This window comes from Alosa sapidissima, chromosome 16, assembly GCF_018492685.1.
Source record: "Alosa sapidissima isolate fAloSap1 chromosome 16, fAloSap1.pri, whole genome shotgun sequence".
Lineage (NCBI taxonomy): Eukaryota > Metazoa > Chordata > Actinopteri > Clupeiformes > Clupeidae > Alosa > Alosa sapidissima.
In genome coordinates this window covers 30926889-30940654 of record NC_055972.1, presented here as the reverse complement: position 1 = coordinate 30940654, position 13766 = coordinate 30926889, and the positions used below count along the sequence as shown (strand labels likewise).

The window sequence follows — 13766 nt, the reverse complement described above, 5'->3', positions numbered from 1 at the left end:
TGTGTGTGTGTGTGTGTGTGTGTGTGTGTGTGTGTGTGTGTGTGTGTGTAGCAGTGAGTGAATGTCAGTATTTGTGGGTGTTTGTGCATGAATGTGTGTATACTTCATGTATGTGCTTTCTTATGAAGAAAAATAGGGAGAGAGAGAATCCACTCACCTGTCAGTTGACTGATAAACCTATCATGTCTCACATGCTGCACAATACACCAGACTCTGGCATTTGTTTGTTTTGCTTTGATTGGGCTGAGTAAAAAGCGACATGTTTGCTTTGATTGGCTGGAGCAAAATCCATGGAGTCTCTGGTTGCCAAGCAACCATAATCACCTCTAATTCACAGCATCCAGCAAACCAGGCGAGCTCCTGGCGAGAGGGTGGGGGACAGAGTGTAGAGGGAGAGCAAGGGAGAGAGACAGAGAGAAAGACAGAGAGAGACAGAAAGAGAGAGTGATAAAAAGCAGACATCAACCAGAGGGCGTGAGCCGGAAATGGGAGAGTGTGGGGAAAAAAGAAGCGAAAAAAGCAAGAAAAGAGTGTAAAGACTGTGTGTGTGTGTGTGTGTGTGTGTGTGTGTGTGTGTGTGTGTTTTTCTTCTCTCTCTCTCTCTCGTCCTTCTGCTCCACTAAAGCACTCTGCCACGCGGCAGGCATGAGTGTGCGACTGTGCGTGCGTATTGTATGTGTGTGTGTCAGGGCTCGTTGCAGCGCTGATGAGTGTAGAGGTGAGCGGGGCTGACTGAAGTGTTTGTCCCGCCTGTTTGATGGGAGGAGCGGACAGGACCGAAGGGATCTCCTCACCTCTACTGATCTCATCTGACACCACGACGCCACTTCTCTCCACTCACACACACACACACACACACACACACACACAGACACACACACTTTTACACACACACATACGTGTGCACGCGTGCTCTCTCTTTGACAAGACACTTTCTTCTCTGCAGCTGCTCCTCTGCCGTGTGCTGTGGCTACTGCTGCTGTTGTTGCTGTTGTTGTTTATTTTTTTAATTCTAAGCTTTTCAAATAACAAAAAACAAGCAAAGCAAATACATTGGGATATTTTTCATTGTCTTATGCTATCATCTATTCAGCCTGGTTGGATCAGCAAGCTTTCAGAGTAAAAAGACTGACAGAAGAAAAGTTTCTTTTTTTTTTTAAAGAAAAAGGCCAAAGGAGAGCTCAGGAGCAAACATGACGTGAGCAGACCTGAAGAGTGTCTGTAATGTGACGTGACGTCTCACGTCGCATCCCACCCCCGACCCGGCTGAGGTGAGACGTGCCACCCAGCCAGCGCCAGGTTTGGAGCCAGAGGTCTCACCCCTCCTCCCCTTCTCACCTCCTTCACCTCCCTCCCTCTCTCCCTCCCTCCCTCCCTGCCTGCCTCCATCTGTCTTTCTCTCCTCTCTCAGTGGCGGTGTGAGCAGGTGAACAGTCAGAGTCCTGCGTCTCTGCTCTCCTGGATATTAGCCGGTGTGGTAAGAGAGGAGCAAATCTCCTTGAGCAAATATCACAAAGTGGCTGTTTCCCCTGGTGGACTTTTTTGCCTTTTTTTATTCCCCCTGCTTCGTTTCACCTTGTGGCCAACATACACTCAGAACGGAAGCTTTTGGAGACAGCGGTCTTTAAAAAGCTTTGAAGCTAAGGTGAAAAAAGAAAAAAAAGAAAAACGAAATCCCTCTGGACTGGACAAGAGGAACAAGAAGAGGAGGAAACAGAAAAAGAAGAGGCAGAGAAGCCCTCCTGTTACTCCAAGTGAGTAATAGTAGTAGATGTTTATTGGTCGTGCTCCCGCTGGCTGTTGAAAGAGCCAGTGAAAACCTTCTCCCCGAGAAACAGTGGGAGGAGACAGGTCCTCGCGGCTGATTGACACCAGAGCACCCTACAGGTGGAGCCCAGGAAGGTCTGCTGAGCACTGCGCTACCAAGGAGAAAGAGAGAGAGAGAAAGAGAAAGAGAGAGAGAGAGTGAAGGAGACTGAGAGAGACTCAGAAGGAGAGAGAGAGAGAGAGCGAGAGGAGAGAGCAGCCGCGCTAACAGCAGCCGCCACGCTTCACACCCCTCTGCCCGTCTCCTGATCAAGAGGAAGCCGTTCCCTCCATCAGTCGCTCTTCCACCCCCTCTCCCTCCTCACCTCCTCCAGCCACCATGAGCCAGTGCAGGAAGAGGTGCAAGAGGCAGCTGACCAAGGTGGCCCGCTACTTCTACAGATTCGTCACCGGCACACTGACCCAAGGTAGGACACCACTCAAGCATGTCAGTACCGTAGCCGTAGAAGCACGGGCGCGTGGCGGCACCGGCAGGAGTGACCGAAGGGCAGAAGAGAGGCTAGGCTACTGATGCTGATGCTGCTACTGTTGTGGGATGTTGGGCTTTTTGTTGAACTTGTCCCAGGTGTGTTTTAACCTGTGCATTGTAAGGAGATGCAAAGTATGTGTTTTCGTGCAAAGTTGCTTTTTGGTAGGGTTGGCAAGTTAGGGTTTTCTGTCAGATGGCAGGATGTATGTAAAAATCCCATTGACAAAATCTGGCTACACATTCTTAGTGGTTTAGTGTTTGTCTGTGTGTGTGTGTGTGTGTGTGTGTGTGTGTGTGTGTGTGGGTGTGGGTGTGGGTGTGTGTTTTCTGTGTATGTTCAGACTTGTGTGTATATGTGTGCATGCATATATGTGTGTGTGTTTGTGTGTATGTGTGTGTGTGTGTGTGTGTGTGTGTGTGTGTGAGTGTGTGTGTGTGTGTGTGTGTGTGTGTGTGTGTGTGCTTGATCAAGCGAAGTGTGAGCATGTGATGGATTAAACTCTACAAGAAAATGAATGCTGCAAGACAATATAATTAATTGAGCTGTGAGAATACTGTGGGTATTTTAGTGCAGATAAATTGACTAAAAGCACCCCCATTTCTTGCCTTTCAATTACAGTACACTGCTATTATCCACACAGGCATTCACTCTTTCATGAGCAGATTTAACCTTCAGCTAATGAATGCAGTAGGACTCCAGCTGATATATAAGTAAGACCTCAGGTGTTACTTTGTGTCCCTCCCTGTGTCCAATACATCACATACACTACACTGTGAGCAGTGCAGTTTGTACTGCAACAGATTGTCTTTAAAAATCTTGAGTTTACAGAGACCTGTAAATGACTGTGATGAATAGTGGATTGGTTGCTGTTTCAGACTGGAGAACAGACTTATATAAAGGACGAAGGGAGAGGGCATATCTCATCAAACAGACAGGTTTTAGGAGATCTGTGCTGGTCATGACATATGATGCTTGTACAAGTGATCTTTTGAAGTGTTACACCTTGTGGGGGCTTTGATGACTGATGTGGGTAGACTAGAGTTTTCAGAAAGGAATGGAAATTATATACACATACATTTAAAACTCTCTGGCGCTGGTCAGAATGAAAAGATGGATATGACCTTGATAAATGAATTACATTGTTGGGACAATGCTGACAGGGCGAAAAAAGAGAATTATGACAACCTCCCTGTCAGAGTCTGAAAGGTCTTCTTTTCCTAAGGGGAGAGGATAAAAGGCAGAAGACAAAGTGTGTGGGGTGGGGGGGTTGAAATATCATCAATGCGGAATAGGTTTGTATACAGAGCATTTTAGATTTTATCCCTCCCGTGGTTGCCGTGGTTGCCATGGCGACCGGCTCCCGCTTGTCTGGCCTTTGGAGAGCGGTGGGGGAACTCGCCACGGCCGCTCAAAAGACTGATTTCATTAAGGCCATCGAGTCGTGATATTTCATATTTGGCCGTTTCCCTCTCCAGTCCAACTCTCCTCGCCACTGACCAGCTTCAAAGGGACACGAACGGCCACAGCTGTGATAACTTTAACGGCTGTTCACCTCTTGGCTTTCCGCACTCTCCACCAATCCAGCCTCAATCAGGTTGTGTTATCTCCGCTGACTTGACCGATTTCATCGTCCGAGCACCGTTGTCTGGCTCCAGGATAAGGTGCTCTATAATCTATATTATATCCGATAAAATACTCTGATCTGTGTGGTGGTCGAGACACGCCTGGGCCCGAGGCCGTTCAGTGATCAATACTCTCAGCGTTGACCTGCGAAAAAACATCAAACAGTATTTTCTGTACTGGAGTGAAAAATTGATGGAGGGTTATGGGGAGGGGGTCCCCATGATGCATTTCATTAGTGTGCACGTCACACCTGCACACGCGCACATGACTGCTTTGACCAGCCTGAAATCAGCCAGAAGCAAATATCACAATTCTCTATTTCTCTCTTTCATCTCAGACGAACAAGCTCACACTTATTGAGGGTTTAGAGGACAGATCATGTGCTCTCTCTCTCTCTCTCTCTCTCTCTCTCTCTCTCTCTCTCTCTCTCTCTCTCTCTCTCTCTCACACACACACACACACACACACACACACACACACACACACACACACACACACACAGGGTGTTCTTAGATAAAATTCAACTCTCTTAGGGGCAGTTGTGAGTGAGGCCTCGATGAGAACCTGTTTTGGGTGGGCAGTCAAAAAGCCATCAGACATCCAGAGATTGTACATACATGCACACACACACTTTCAAAAACACACACATGCACTCTCCACACACACACACACACACACACACACACACACACACACACATACATACAGCTGCTCATGTCTGCACACAAGGACCCAGCACCCAGCATTACACATAGTGACAGCATGCAAATGATTTGAGCTCATGCAGCTGTGTTCTGTGGGAGAGTGTGGCGCTAGTTTGTCCTTGAGTGTGTTTGTCTGTGCATACCATGCTTGTTTTTGGAGTATGCTTTTATATGTATAGTACTATGCATCTATTTGCATAAGCACAGTACACCCCGAGAGCACTAAAAATAGTTTGCTTGATAATATGGTCTTTGCAGCTGCCTATTTATAGAAGCATTTGGAGGAGTTTAATTTCATCTAAGTGAATTTTAATGAAACCTCTTCTATGTCTTTGACCTCAGGTTTCATCGACAGAGATAAGGTCATCTGTGCATGGTCATCAAAATGGACAAGGGGTCATTTGTACCACATCATACAGTATCTCAACCTGTCTTGTCAGTATTACTGTTATGTCACTCAAGGTCAAAGACAGTAGAAAAAAGAAAGTACATAGGACTGTGAACCCCCACTCCTGTCTGACATCTGTCACAGTAGGAAGAGGGGGTGCTCGTCTGGAAGTTGTACACAGGCAGGAGCATCACACAATCCAAATAAGAGGTCTTTCTGCGGTGCCACGTGGCACGGAGGTCTTCCATCATCCTCCACCAAGACAGCGAGAGGGAAATAAATATCCTCAGCGGTAATCAGCTCTGTCAATAAAAACAATAATTAAGATGTAGCTCATCTCCACAGAAAGACCTCAGAGGTCGTTTGAACTCCCCCACCCCCCCATCCCTCCCCTGCCCACGCTTGCTGTGGCAGTGATTAGGAGGAGTTGATGTATACCTCTGGGGTCTAGTTAATAAATTTGCCGCGGATCCATGATTCACTCCCACCACGGTCTGTAATTAGCATCAATTTAATTTTCTCCTCTCCATCATGCATTCCTGTTGGGGGGGGGGATACATGAGGATGCTGGTTTAGGAGGAGCCCGTTCAGACATATTTAGAAACTGATTTAGAAACAGACACAAAAAGTGGCTCTGCAAGTCAAGGATAAGCTGAAGATGAGTTGCAAGGAAGTGGTGCTCAACAAATGAAGTTTTAAGTGAAGTTGTTTTCTTTTCTCGTTTTTGTCAGTCTATCCATCTTCCCCTGGGAAAGTAGATTCTTTTGTTCTCTGTCCATTTTTTTAACGCATTAGTTCTACACAAACAAAGGCATGATATTCTGGGAAAAGCTGTGAAAATGATGATCTCAGTCAAATTTCCTTGACACAAAGAGCATTTTTTCCAGTCGCCATTAGTGATTAGATGGAGTTTGAATAGGAGAAAAGGGCAATTTGCACATGAATAGCCTCACTATGTATTACGTGCACTTTGGCTGAAGGAGTTATGAGGGATTGTGTATGTGTGTCTGTTTGTGTGTGTGTGTGTGTGTGTAGTCTTCCAGTGTAAACAACACCTGGTTGTTTTCAAGCAGTCTCTGCCAAGCATTGTGTAAATCAGTTTTATCATTGAGCTTTCCTGTGAAAACGTACAGTCCTGGGTGATGGTCCCATTTTATTTTACAGAACCCTTGTTGCCTAGTTACTACAGTTTTAAATGCTACCGAAAATATTGATTGAAAATTAGTAGTAGGAGACTGATACTTTGGTTTGCACCCTGAGATTAGGAGGGTACGCCAAGGAGGCATATGGAAGCACAGTGCATTTATACACATTGATTTTCTAATGTGCTCTGTAGTGTGGTTTAAGGTTGTGTTGTGTAGCGTGTTGGTGAACTAAAACAAGATTGCTGTTATACTCATGAGGTATTTCCTGGTCTTGTTTGAGTGTATTTGAAATATTAAGTTTGAAACCATTGAAACTGGTGGAGGTGTACCGGTGGATCTTCAGCCAGCCTTCTTCAGTAGTTAGAGCCATACGCACTAACAGAGAGTAAACAGCATTGTGTGACACCCATGAATATCAAGTCCCCATCTGTCCCCACTAAAACACACTGTTGTGCACCTCCAGATTTACATAGATTCCTGGCTGCTTCAGCGATGTGCCCACACCAGTGACTGCCGTTATCCACTCATCCCGTCAAGAACGAATACGAGGGCACATCAAAGCTGGCAGGAGAGGGGTCAGGGTGAGGGGTGGGGGGGAGGGGGGGTATTTCTGAGTCAGCCAGCGTGGACACTTGTAAGTCGCCGCTAATGAGCTCGATGATGAGCTCTGACAGGTCAGGGTTAGGAGAGTTGATCATCAGTTAGCAGATCAAAGAGGGTAAAGAAATCAGAGCAACTTGTCGATCCATACGTCAGCAGGCAGCGTGGAGCATTAGAAGAGGAAATACCCACCCCACCCCCCAGCCCCCTCCCCCCTCCCACCTGCTGTGGACCAATGAGCGATTTGTTATCCCACTGACACGGTGCCAAAGCAAATGGAGTAGTGTGCACAGCAGCCCATGGGGATCAGGAGCACATTAAATCCTAATTAATAGCTGGTGATTACCAAGCCCATATGGAGCATGCACATATTTGCATACTGATAAACATTTTTAGACCGGTGCCTCGTATTTGCATGCCTCTGCCACATCCAACTGACAATTCTTGTTTTCCAACTCGCTCTGGTCAGAATAATGAAATTCAAAACAATGTGATTTCTTGTGAAATTTCTTTGTAAAAACATATACAGAACCCTTCTGCCTATAGTGCTGGTGCTAGGACTACAGCTGTGCCCGTGCAGGGTGAAATCTGTGATTCTTTCGGTTCGGTTCGTTGGACAGCTCATCTCTCTGTCGACTCGACAGCCTACCGGAGTCTGGTGTGAGCCAAAGTGAATACCTCGCAACTGTTGCTGTATCACCAGACACAGAGGGAAGGCTCTGGTCTGTATAGAACTTTGATTAGCTTCCTGGAGGCTGTTCCACAGAGCACCCCATGCTGAGGCAAACATGCGATAGTGTCATCAGCACGGCTGGGAGTGTGGCATGGGGTGGCACTGAGCATGAAGTGACAGCTTCACATCATCACACACACTCACAAACACACACTACACACTACACACTACACAATGTGTGTGTGTGTGTGGTGTAGTGTGTGTGAGGGCGTGTAAATATGACCAGTGCTGGGCATGGCCAGCATGACTCCAGGGGAATTGACTGTTGTGTTGTCATGCTAAATAAGCCCATCACCGCAGTGGATTCCTCTCAGAGCCCGCCGTGGTATGCGCAGCGAATGGTTGGCAAATTTACTTGTAAATTTATGCCGGGGAACTGGGGGAAAAAAACAGCAACTTTCTGAACTTGGCCTTCCAAAATAATAGCAGTCCCAATCCTCGTGCTGCGCTGCTGCCAACCTCAGTTCCAGCGCATTAAAGGGAAATGTTGTACTCTAATGATGTGTCTATTCATTCAGCACTGGACTCACTGTCAAACTAAGACATTTTTATTTTTTCATGGTTATTTTTTCTCAGTTTATTTACCCCCTCCTCTTTGCTAAATTAAAAACAACTTTCCACATGAAATAGAGGCATGAATAAAACATGGCAGAGCGTGATCGGCGGTGGTGGGGGGGTCACGGTCTACTCCCCATGCGGGAAAGCTCACAGTGGGAGTCAGTCATTTCCATGCGGCAAATCAGTCAAAACAGTGTGATTCTTTTTTTCAAATCTGTTGTTATGCTGTTTGTGAATTGATGAGCCCCCCCCCCCCACTCCCCCATACACACAAACACACACACACACCTCCTCTCCTTCCTCGCATCCTTCCCTGGTTCATGCAGATGGATGGTGTGGTATAATGCTCGTCTATAATAGGCAATCTTCAAGCCCAGCGGGACTCCGGGACCCCGTCAGACAGCGTGTCCTGGGCCTGCGGCTTTGTTGTTTCAGTCTCCCTGCTGGGGTATCCCTATCCAGCTCCTCCACCACCCCCACGCCTCTCACCCTCTCACTCCTGTGTCAGGGGAGGTGAGGGCTACGGGAGGGAGGGTTTAGGTGGAGGAGGGAGGTATGTGTGCATGTGTGTCTGTGTGTGTGTGTGGGGGGGTGGGGTTGTAGGTGGACCACAGGTGGTTAGATTTACCTACCTCAAAGGATGCAGACAAATGGCTAGAGACCAGTGGGGTGTACTACGAATCTCGATTAGTGGGTTAGCGAGGTATGTTGCGCTCAAAGCTCAAAGGGTATGCTGTGACACGAAAGTGGATCTGTTTTAGTGTTGCTATATCACCATGGTATCTTATGCTGTCAACCAAACCTGGTCGGGAGGAGGTTATGTGCTAAGTAATAGCTTGTGTAATCTACCGCCCACGGACCAATCAATTGTCTTAAAAACAAAGTTATCTCACGTATAGGATTCTGTCATATATCTTACAGGTGGAGCTCCGCCTCTACTAACATTTTGGATCTCGAATGCGCTTTAATAGTGCTGTGCGTGCAAATATCCCACTATGGACATGCATACCATACAACAACTGATGACAATTGATTTATTTGATGTTATAGGTTAGACACAAAAAATGACCACAGTGTAGATTAAGCTATCGCTCATGAATTGTTTTTAAATAGAGGCGGTCTTGTGCGTCTCCACGTTTCACGATTGGCCAACGTCATCCCAACACCGAGAACGTGCACAGATCTGAGCTGAAAGCCTAGTTTGACAAATATCACACATAACTGCTATCATAGTATCACTTAACGTATACCCCTGAGTCAAGGCTTACGTGATGTACATGGAAGTGGAAGTAAGACATAGGTGTGTGGTTGCAGATATGTGGGTGCCAGCTTGGCAGAGCTTCAGTGAGAGGTCACTTATCTGTGGCTCTTACTGACCTGATAGCTACTGGATAGCGTTGTTTGTTTGTGTTCAGAAAATGTTCCAGTTTGCCTTGCTCACAGGCAAATGCTACCAAGGGGAAATCAGGCCGCCTGTCTTTTTCAAAGGCCTGAACTAATTGTGAGCCAAGGACTCAGGACAGGTGTTTTAATTTACCAATTAGCCACAGGTAGTAACATCACAGAAGCCCCACCCGTAAGTCAGTGCTTGTCCTACCCTGAGACCCTAACCTATCCAAACACCACACTCAATTTGCATAATTCGTAGATTGTTTGCAAAATGACACACTTCAGTCAAAACATACACACTTCAGTCAAAACATATACACATATTTGTGAAAATGCTGTTAGTTTTCATTTAACCAACACAGTCCTCAATGATCAGACACTATTGCCGCCAGTTCCACACTGCTGTGATAAATAAAAAACACGTTGGTAAAAAAACTAATTTTAGGAAATAGCATGTGCTAGATTTTTGGCCAGACATTGTTATGTAAGGGATAATTTAGATGGCAATAGTGACAAACCCACAACATTCTTCATGATTAGTTTGAGATATACAGTACTGTAGGGAGAATGTACACAAATAGGCCTACTATAAACCTACCAAGCACTGCACAACCCTGATGCTGCAGACTGAATATTTCAAGTATTTATTTCAATACTTACAGTATTTCTTACCATAATCAGTTACAGTAATCAACCAACAATGAAATCAATGAAACAAATAAAATCTGTAGACAAATAAAAATTACTACATTAAGTACATACACTTTGACTCTGAAGAAAAACTAACTATTCATCATCTCTCTGTCTGCCTCTTCCTCTATCTCCTTCTTCTCCTCTTCCTCTACCTGGGCCTCCTCTTCTACCTCCTTCTCCTCTTTGAGCTCCCCCTCTCATTCTCACTCTTCTTCTTCTTCTAGCTCCTTCCATTTTTGTTGAAGATAGGTGAATTCAACTGCTGCCTTTTATAGCACACCTGAGTGCTGCGTTTTCAAATTAGCACATGTGTGCTTCCACAACTGGTGGATGTGATTATACAATTTGTTCATTAGTGTGGTCATTGGCAATCCGGGGCTTTGTAATGACAAGGAAGTAACCTCACAATCCTTATCTGTGTCTAAGGTGTGAAAATGTGTGTAGAGTTTTACAAATCACTGTGTGTAATGTTTTGCAAAAAGGGTGAAGCAGACGTTGTGTGTAATGTGCTAATCTGTGGAGGTGTTTTGCTCCTTGGAGTAGAATTTTGCAAATTTTATTTTGTATTTAATATAATTTTATAATTATATTAGTTTAGTGTGTAAACAATCGTAAAACACTGTAAGTGACAACCAGAGAAATGACCAAGTGACAACCAGTCATCATGAGAGATTGAGGTGGTAATTACACTTTTCAAAGTAAACATTGATTATAATGATCTATATCAACTAACCAACGGGATAGCATGTAACAATAGTGTTAGTGTTGAGATTGGCACTTCATATGGGAAAATTGGATATTTGTATTCAACCATATGTTTCAAGCGACACTGTGTGTGTGTGTGTGTGTGTGTGTGTGTATATGTGTGTGTGTGTGTGTGTGTGTTTGTGTGTAAGTGTATGTGTGTGTGTGTGTGTGTGTGTGTGTGTGTGTGTGTGTGTTGTGTGTGTGTGTGTGTGATACCTGTATAATAGATGTGATGTAACTGCTAGTCAGGAGCTGCTTGGTATCACACTTCTCATAGGCATTATCAGTCATGGTGTCAAAACCAACACAAGCAGCGAGATCAGATACCAAAAACAACTCTTCCCTTCTTCAGTGCGACTCACCAGCCCTACTGAAGTGAAGTTATCTGAGACTTACACTATATTCTTGTTAATTGCTCTTCCCACCTCACACACACACACACACACACACACACACACACACACACACACACACACACACACACACACACACACACACACATGCAAAAACACACACACACACACACACACACACACACACACACAAAATGAAAAAGAAGAAAAAAGATGACCATCTTCAACGTTTTGGTGTTTTTTTAACACCTCACAATTTTCACCTCGTCTGCTGCCACGTTTCCCGCTAGACTCACAGCATGTCTCAATATATCACCATTTTAACCAGAACAGGAGTGGCAGCTGAGCTCCCTCTAATACTTTCAGGAGCTGCTGGGGTTATTTGTGGAGAGCAGCGCGGCACTGATAATAGAGCGCTGACAAATGGTAATGTGTGAAAGCACACAGACGAGGCGCTTGATGGATGCAAGATTCGGCAAAAGCATAACTCATATGCTTCTGTTGATGCACCCATTTCTAATAATAACATCCAAAGCCTGCATCCATCTGTATTCACTGTGTCTGTTTGAGGCAGAGAGTATTAACTTATTAGTGGGTTAAAAATAAACATAGCAAACAGTAGGCTATGTGTTTGATTATTTAGGTGCACTGTATGAGGTTCCGTATACAAGCGTGCCACCTGTGTGGTCAGCCGTTAGTGCTTTAGCTTTAGATATTGACTTACGTAATGTCACAACGGCCACTGTGATGTTATCGTCCCTTAGTGCTATGTGATGTGTGTGTTATGCTGTTGTCTCTTAGTGCTGTATGGTGTGTGTGTGTGTGTGAGTGTGTGCATGTGTGTGTGTCTGGGTGTGGGTGTGTGTATTTGTTTCATATGTATGTTTGTGTGTGTGTGGAGCTGATGATCATTGATCCCGCTCCTAATCCCTGAGCTTTAAGGCCCATTCACACCAAAAACGATAACGATAACGATAACTATAAATAAATATCGTTCTCGTTAATATGAATGACGACGTTCACACATAAACTATAACGATAACGACATGAAGAACGATATCGTTGGGGATCACTTTCAGAGCGATTTTCACAACGATAAAATGCTAATAGCCAATCAGAACCCATCGAATTTTAGCCCTCACATTTATTAACACAATGAGAGACTTTGTTTATCGTTGTTCAGTGTGAACGCTTTTATCGTTATGGTTATAGTTATAGTTATCGTTATCGTTCTTGGTGTGAATGGGCCTTTAGTGTCTGCTGCCTAATGGGTGGTCTCTGGAGTGGACACCTTTGGGGAGGTTTCTGCTTGACATGTGAAGACCACAACTCCACTCCCTGGAGCTACTTGGAGAAAAAAGCTAATCAGATGCTCTTCATAACTCTCCACACCCACCCCCACCCACACCCTCTCACCTACAGATATACACACACACTTACAGACATACACATGCATGCACAAACACACTCTTACAGAAATACACACGTACGCACACACACATGCACGTGGCACGTGCCAGTTAAGGCCTCTGTTCTCTCCTCGCTTCCTCCCGCCTCGCACAGTGAGAAGCATCTCAGCAGTGCCACTGCCGCTGCCAACCCCTGTGTGTTTGTGGCACCGCGAGTCACCCTCGCCCAGCAGTCGTGACTGAGCCTGTCTGCCACCGACACGTCTCAGTCACAGCTGACACTCTGGATGATTTACCCCAACGCCTTTTTTTGAGGTTTTATTTTTATTTTTATTTATTTTTTTGGAAGGTGCAGAGGAGTCTGGAGGCAGCCACTGCTGGGTGGGAGCAGCCAACGCGCCTTGCTCTAGTGGCGACAGCTTTCTGCAGGGCTCCACAGATATGCAAGCCGCTCGTTTGTTTACCCATCTGTCCCACACGCCTGCCAAGCATACTTGAGGGCCAGTAGCCTGGCTGTGGAGGAGAGGAGGAAATACACACACACACATGCACATATGCAATCACACACACACACACATATGCAATCACACACACTGTGATATTTCTCAGAGGCTTGGGCTTGACAGTTCTGAGCAAGCTCCAGGAGATTATGTACCAGCCTTCTTTGGAGGAAGAGATGACCTGATCTTAACAACCTTCCCGCTGGTACAGGGTTTTAATGAGAGATGCGTGTCCTAGACACATGAATCCTGTGGCTGGGTACAGTACCCCCACTCCACCTCTCTCTCTCTCTCTCTCTCTCTCTTGGTGAAGTGTCCTTGGCCACCAACCTGCCTGCTCTTCTCTCCCACTTGGCGAAGAGGTGTGGAACGTCACCTTCATCCATCATCTGGACTCTCACACCTCTCTTGCGTTGGCTAAGAATAGCCTCCTATTAGCAGCTGTCTGCACGAGGAAGGGGGAGGGGCACGAGAGAGGAGAGAATACAGTATAGGTGTGGATGGAGGGGTGGTGGACAGAGCAGGGACAAGGCTGAAACATAGTGTAGGGTATTTTTGCAGAGAGGAGCCTGGGTTGATCAACACAGCACTGGGTGTTAGAGGCTAAACAGCACTGAAATGACCAAA

The 13766-nt window shown here is 45.7% G+C and overlaps 1 protein-coding gene across 3 annotated transcripts in view; it reads left to right on the top strand.

Annotated features, from left to right (window-relative positions):
* Window positions 1–13766, top strand: part of LOC121685016 (Kv channel-interacting protein 2-like) — a 133155-nt gene that overhangs the window by 60472 nt on the left and 58917 nt on the right. The window contains exon 1 of one of the 3 annotated variants that reach the window (XM_042065250.1): window positions 1974–2234. The exons of the other annotated variants lie outside the window; for them this stretch is intronic. Coding sequence (XP_041921184.1) covers window positions 2147–2234 — 88 coding nt within the window. The 5' untranslated portion in view covers window positions 1974–2146. Of the gene's footprint in view, window positions 1–1973; window positions 2235–13766 lie in introns of those variants that run through there. 3 annotated transcript variants of the gene reach the window in all.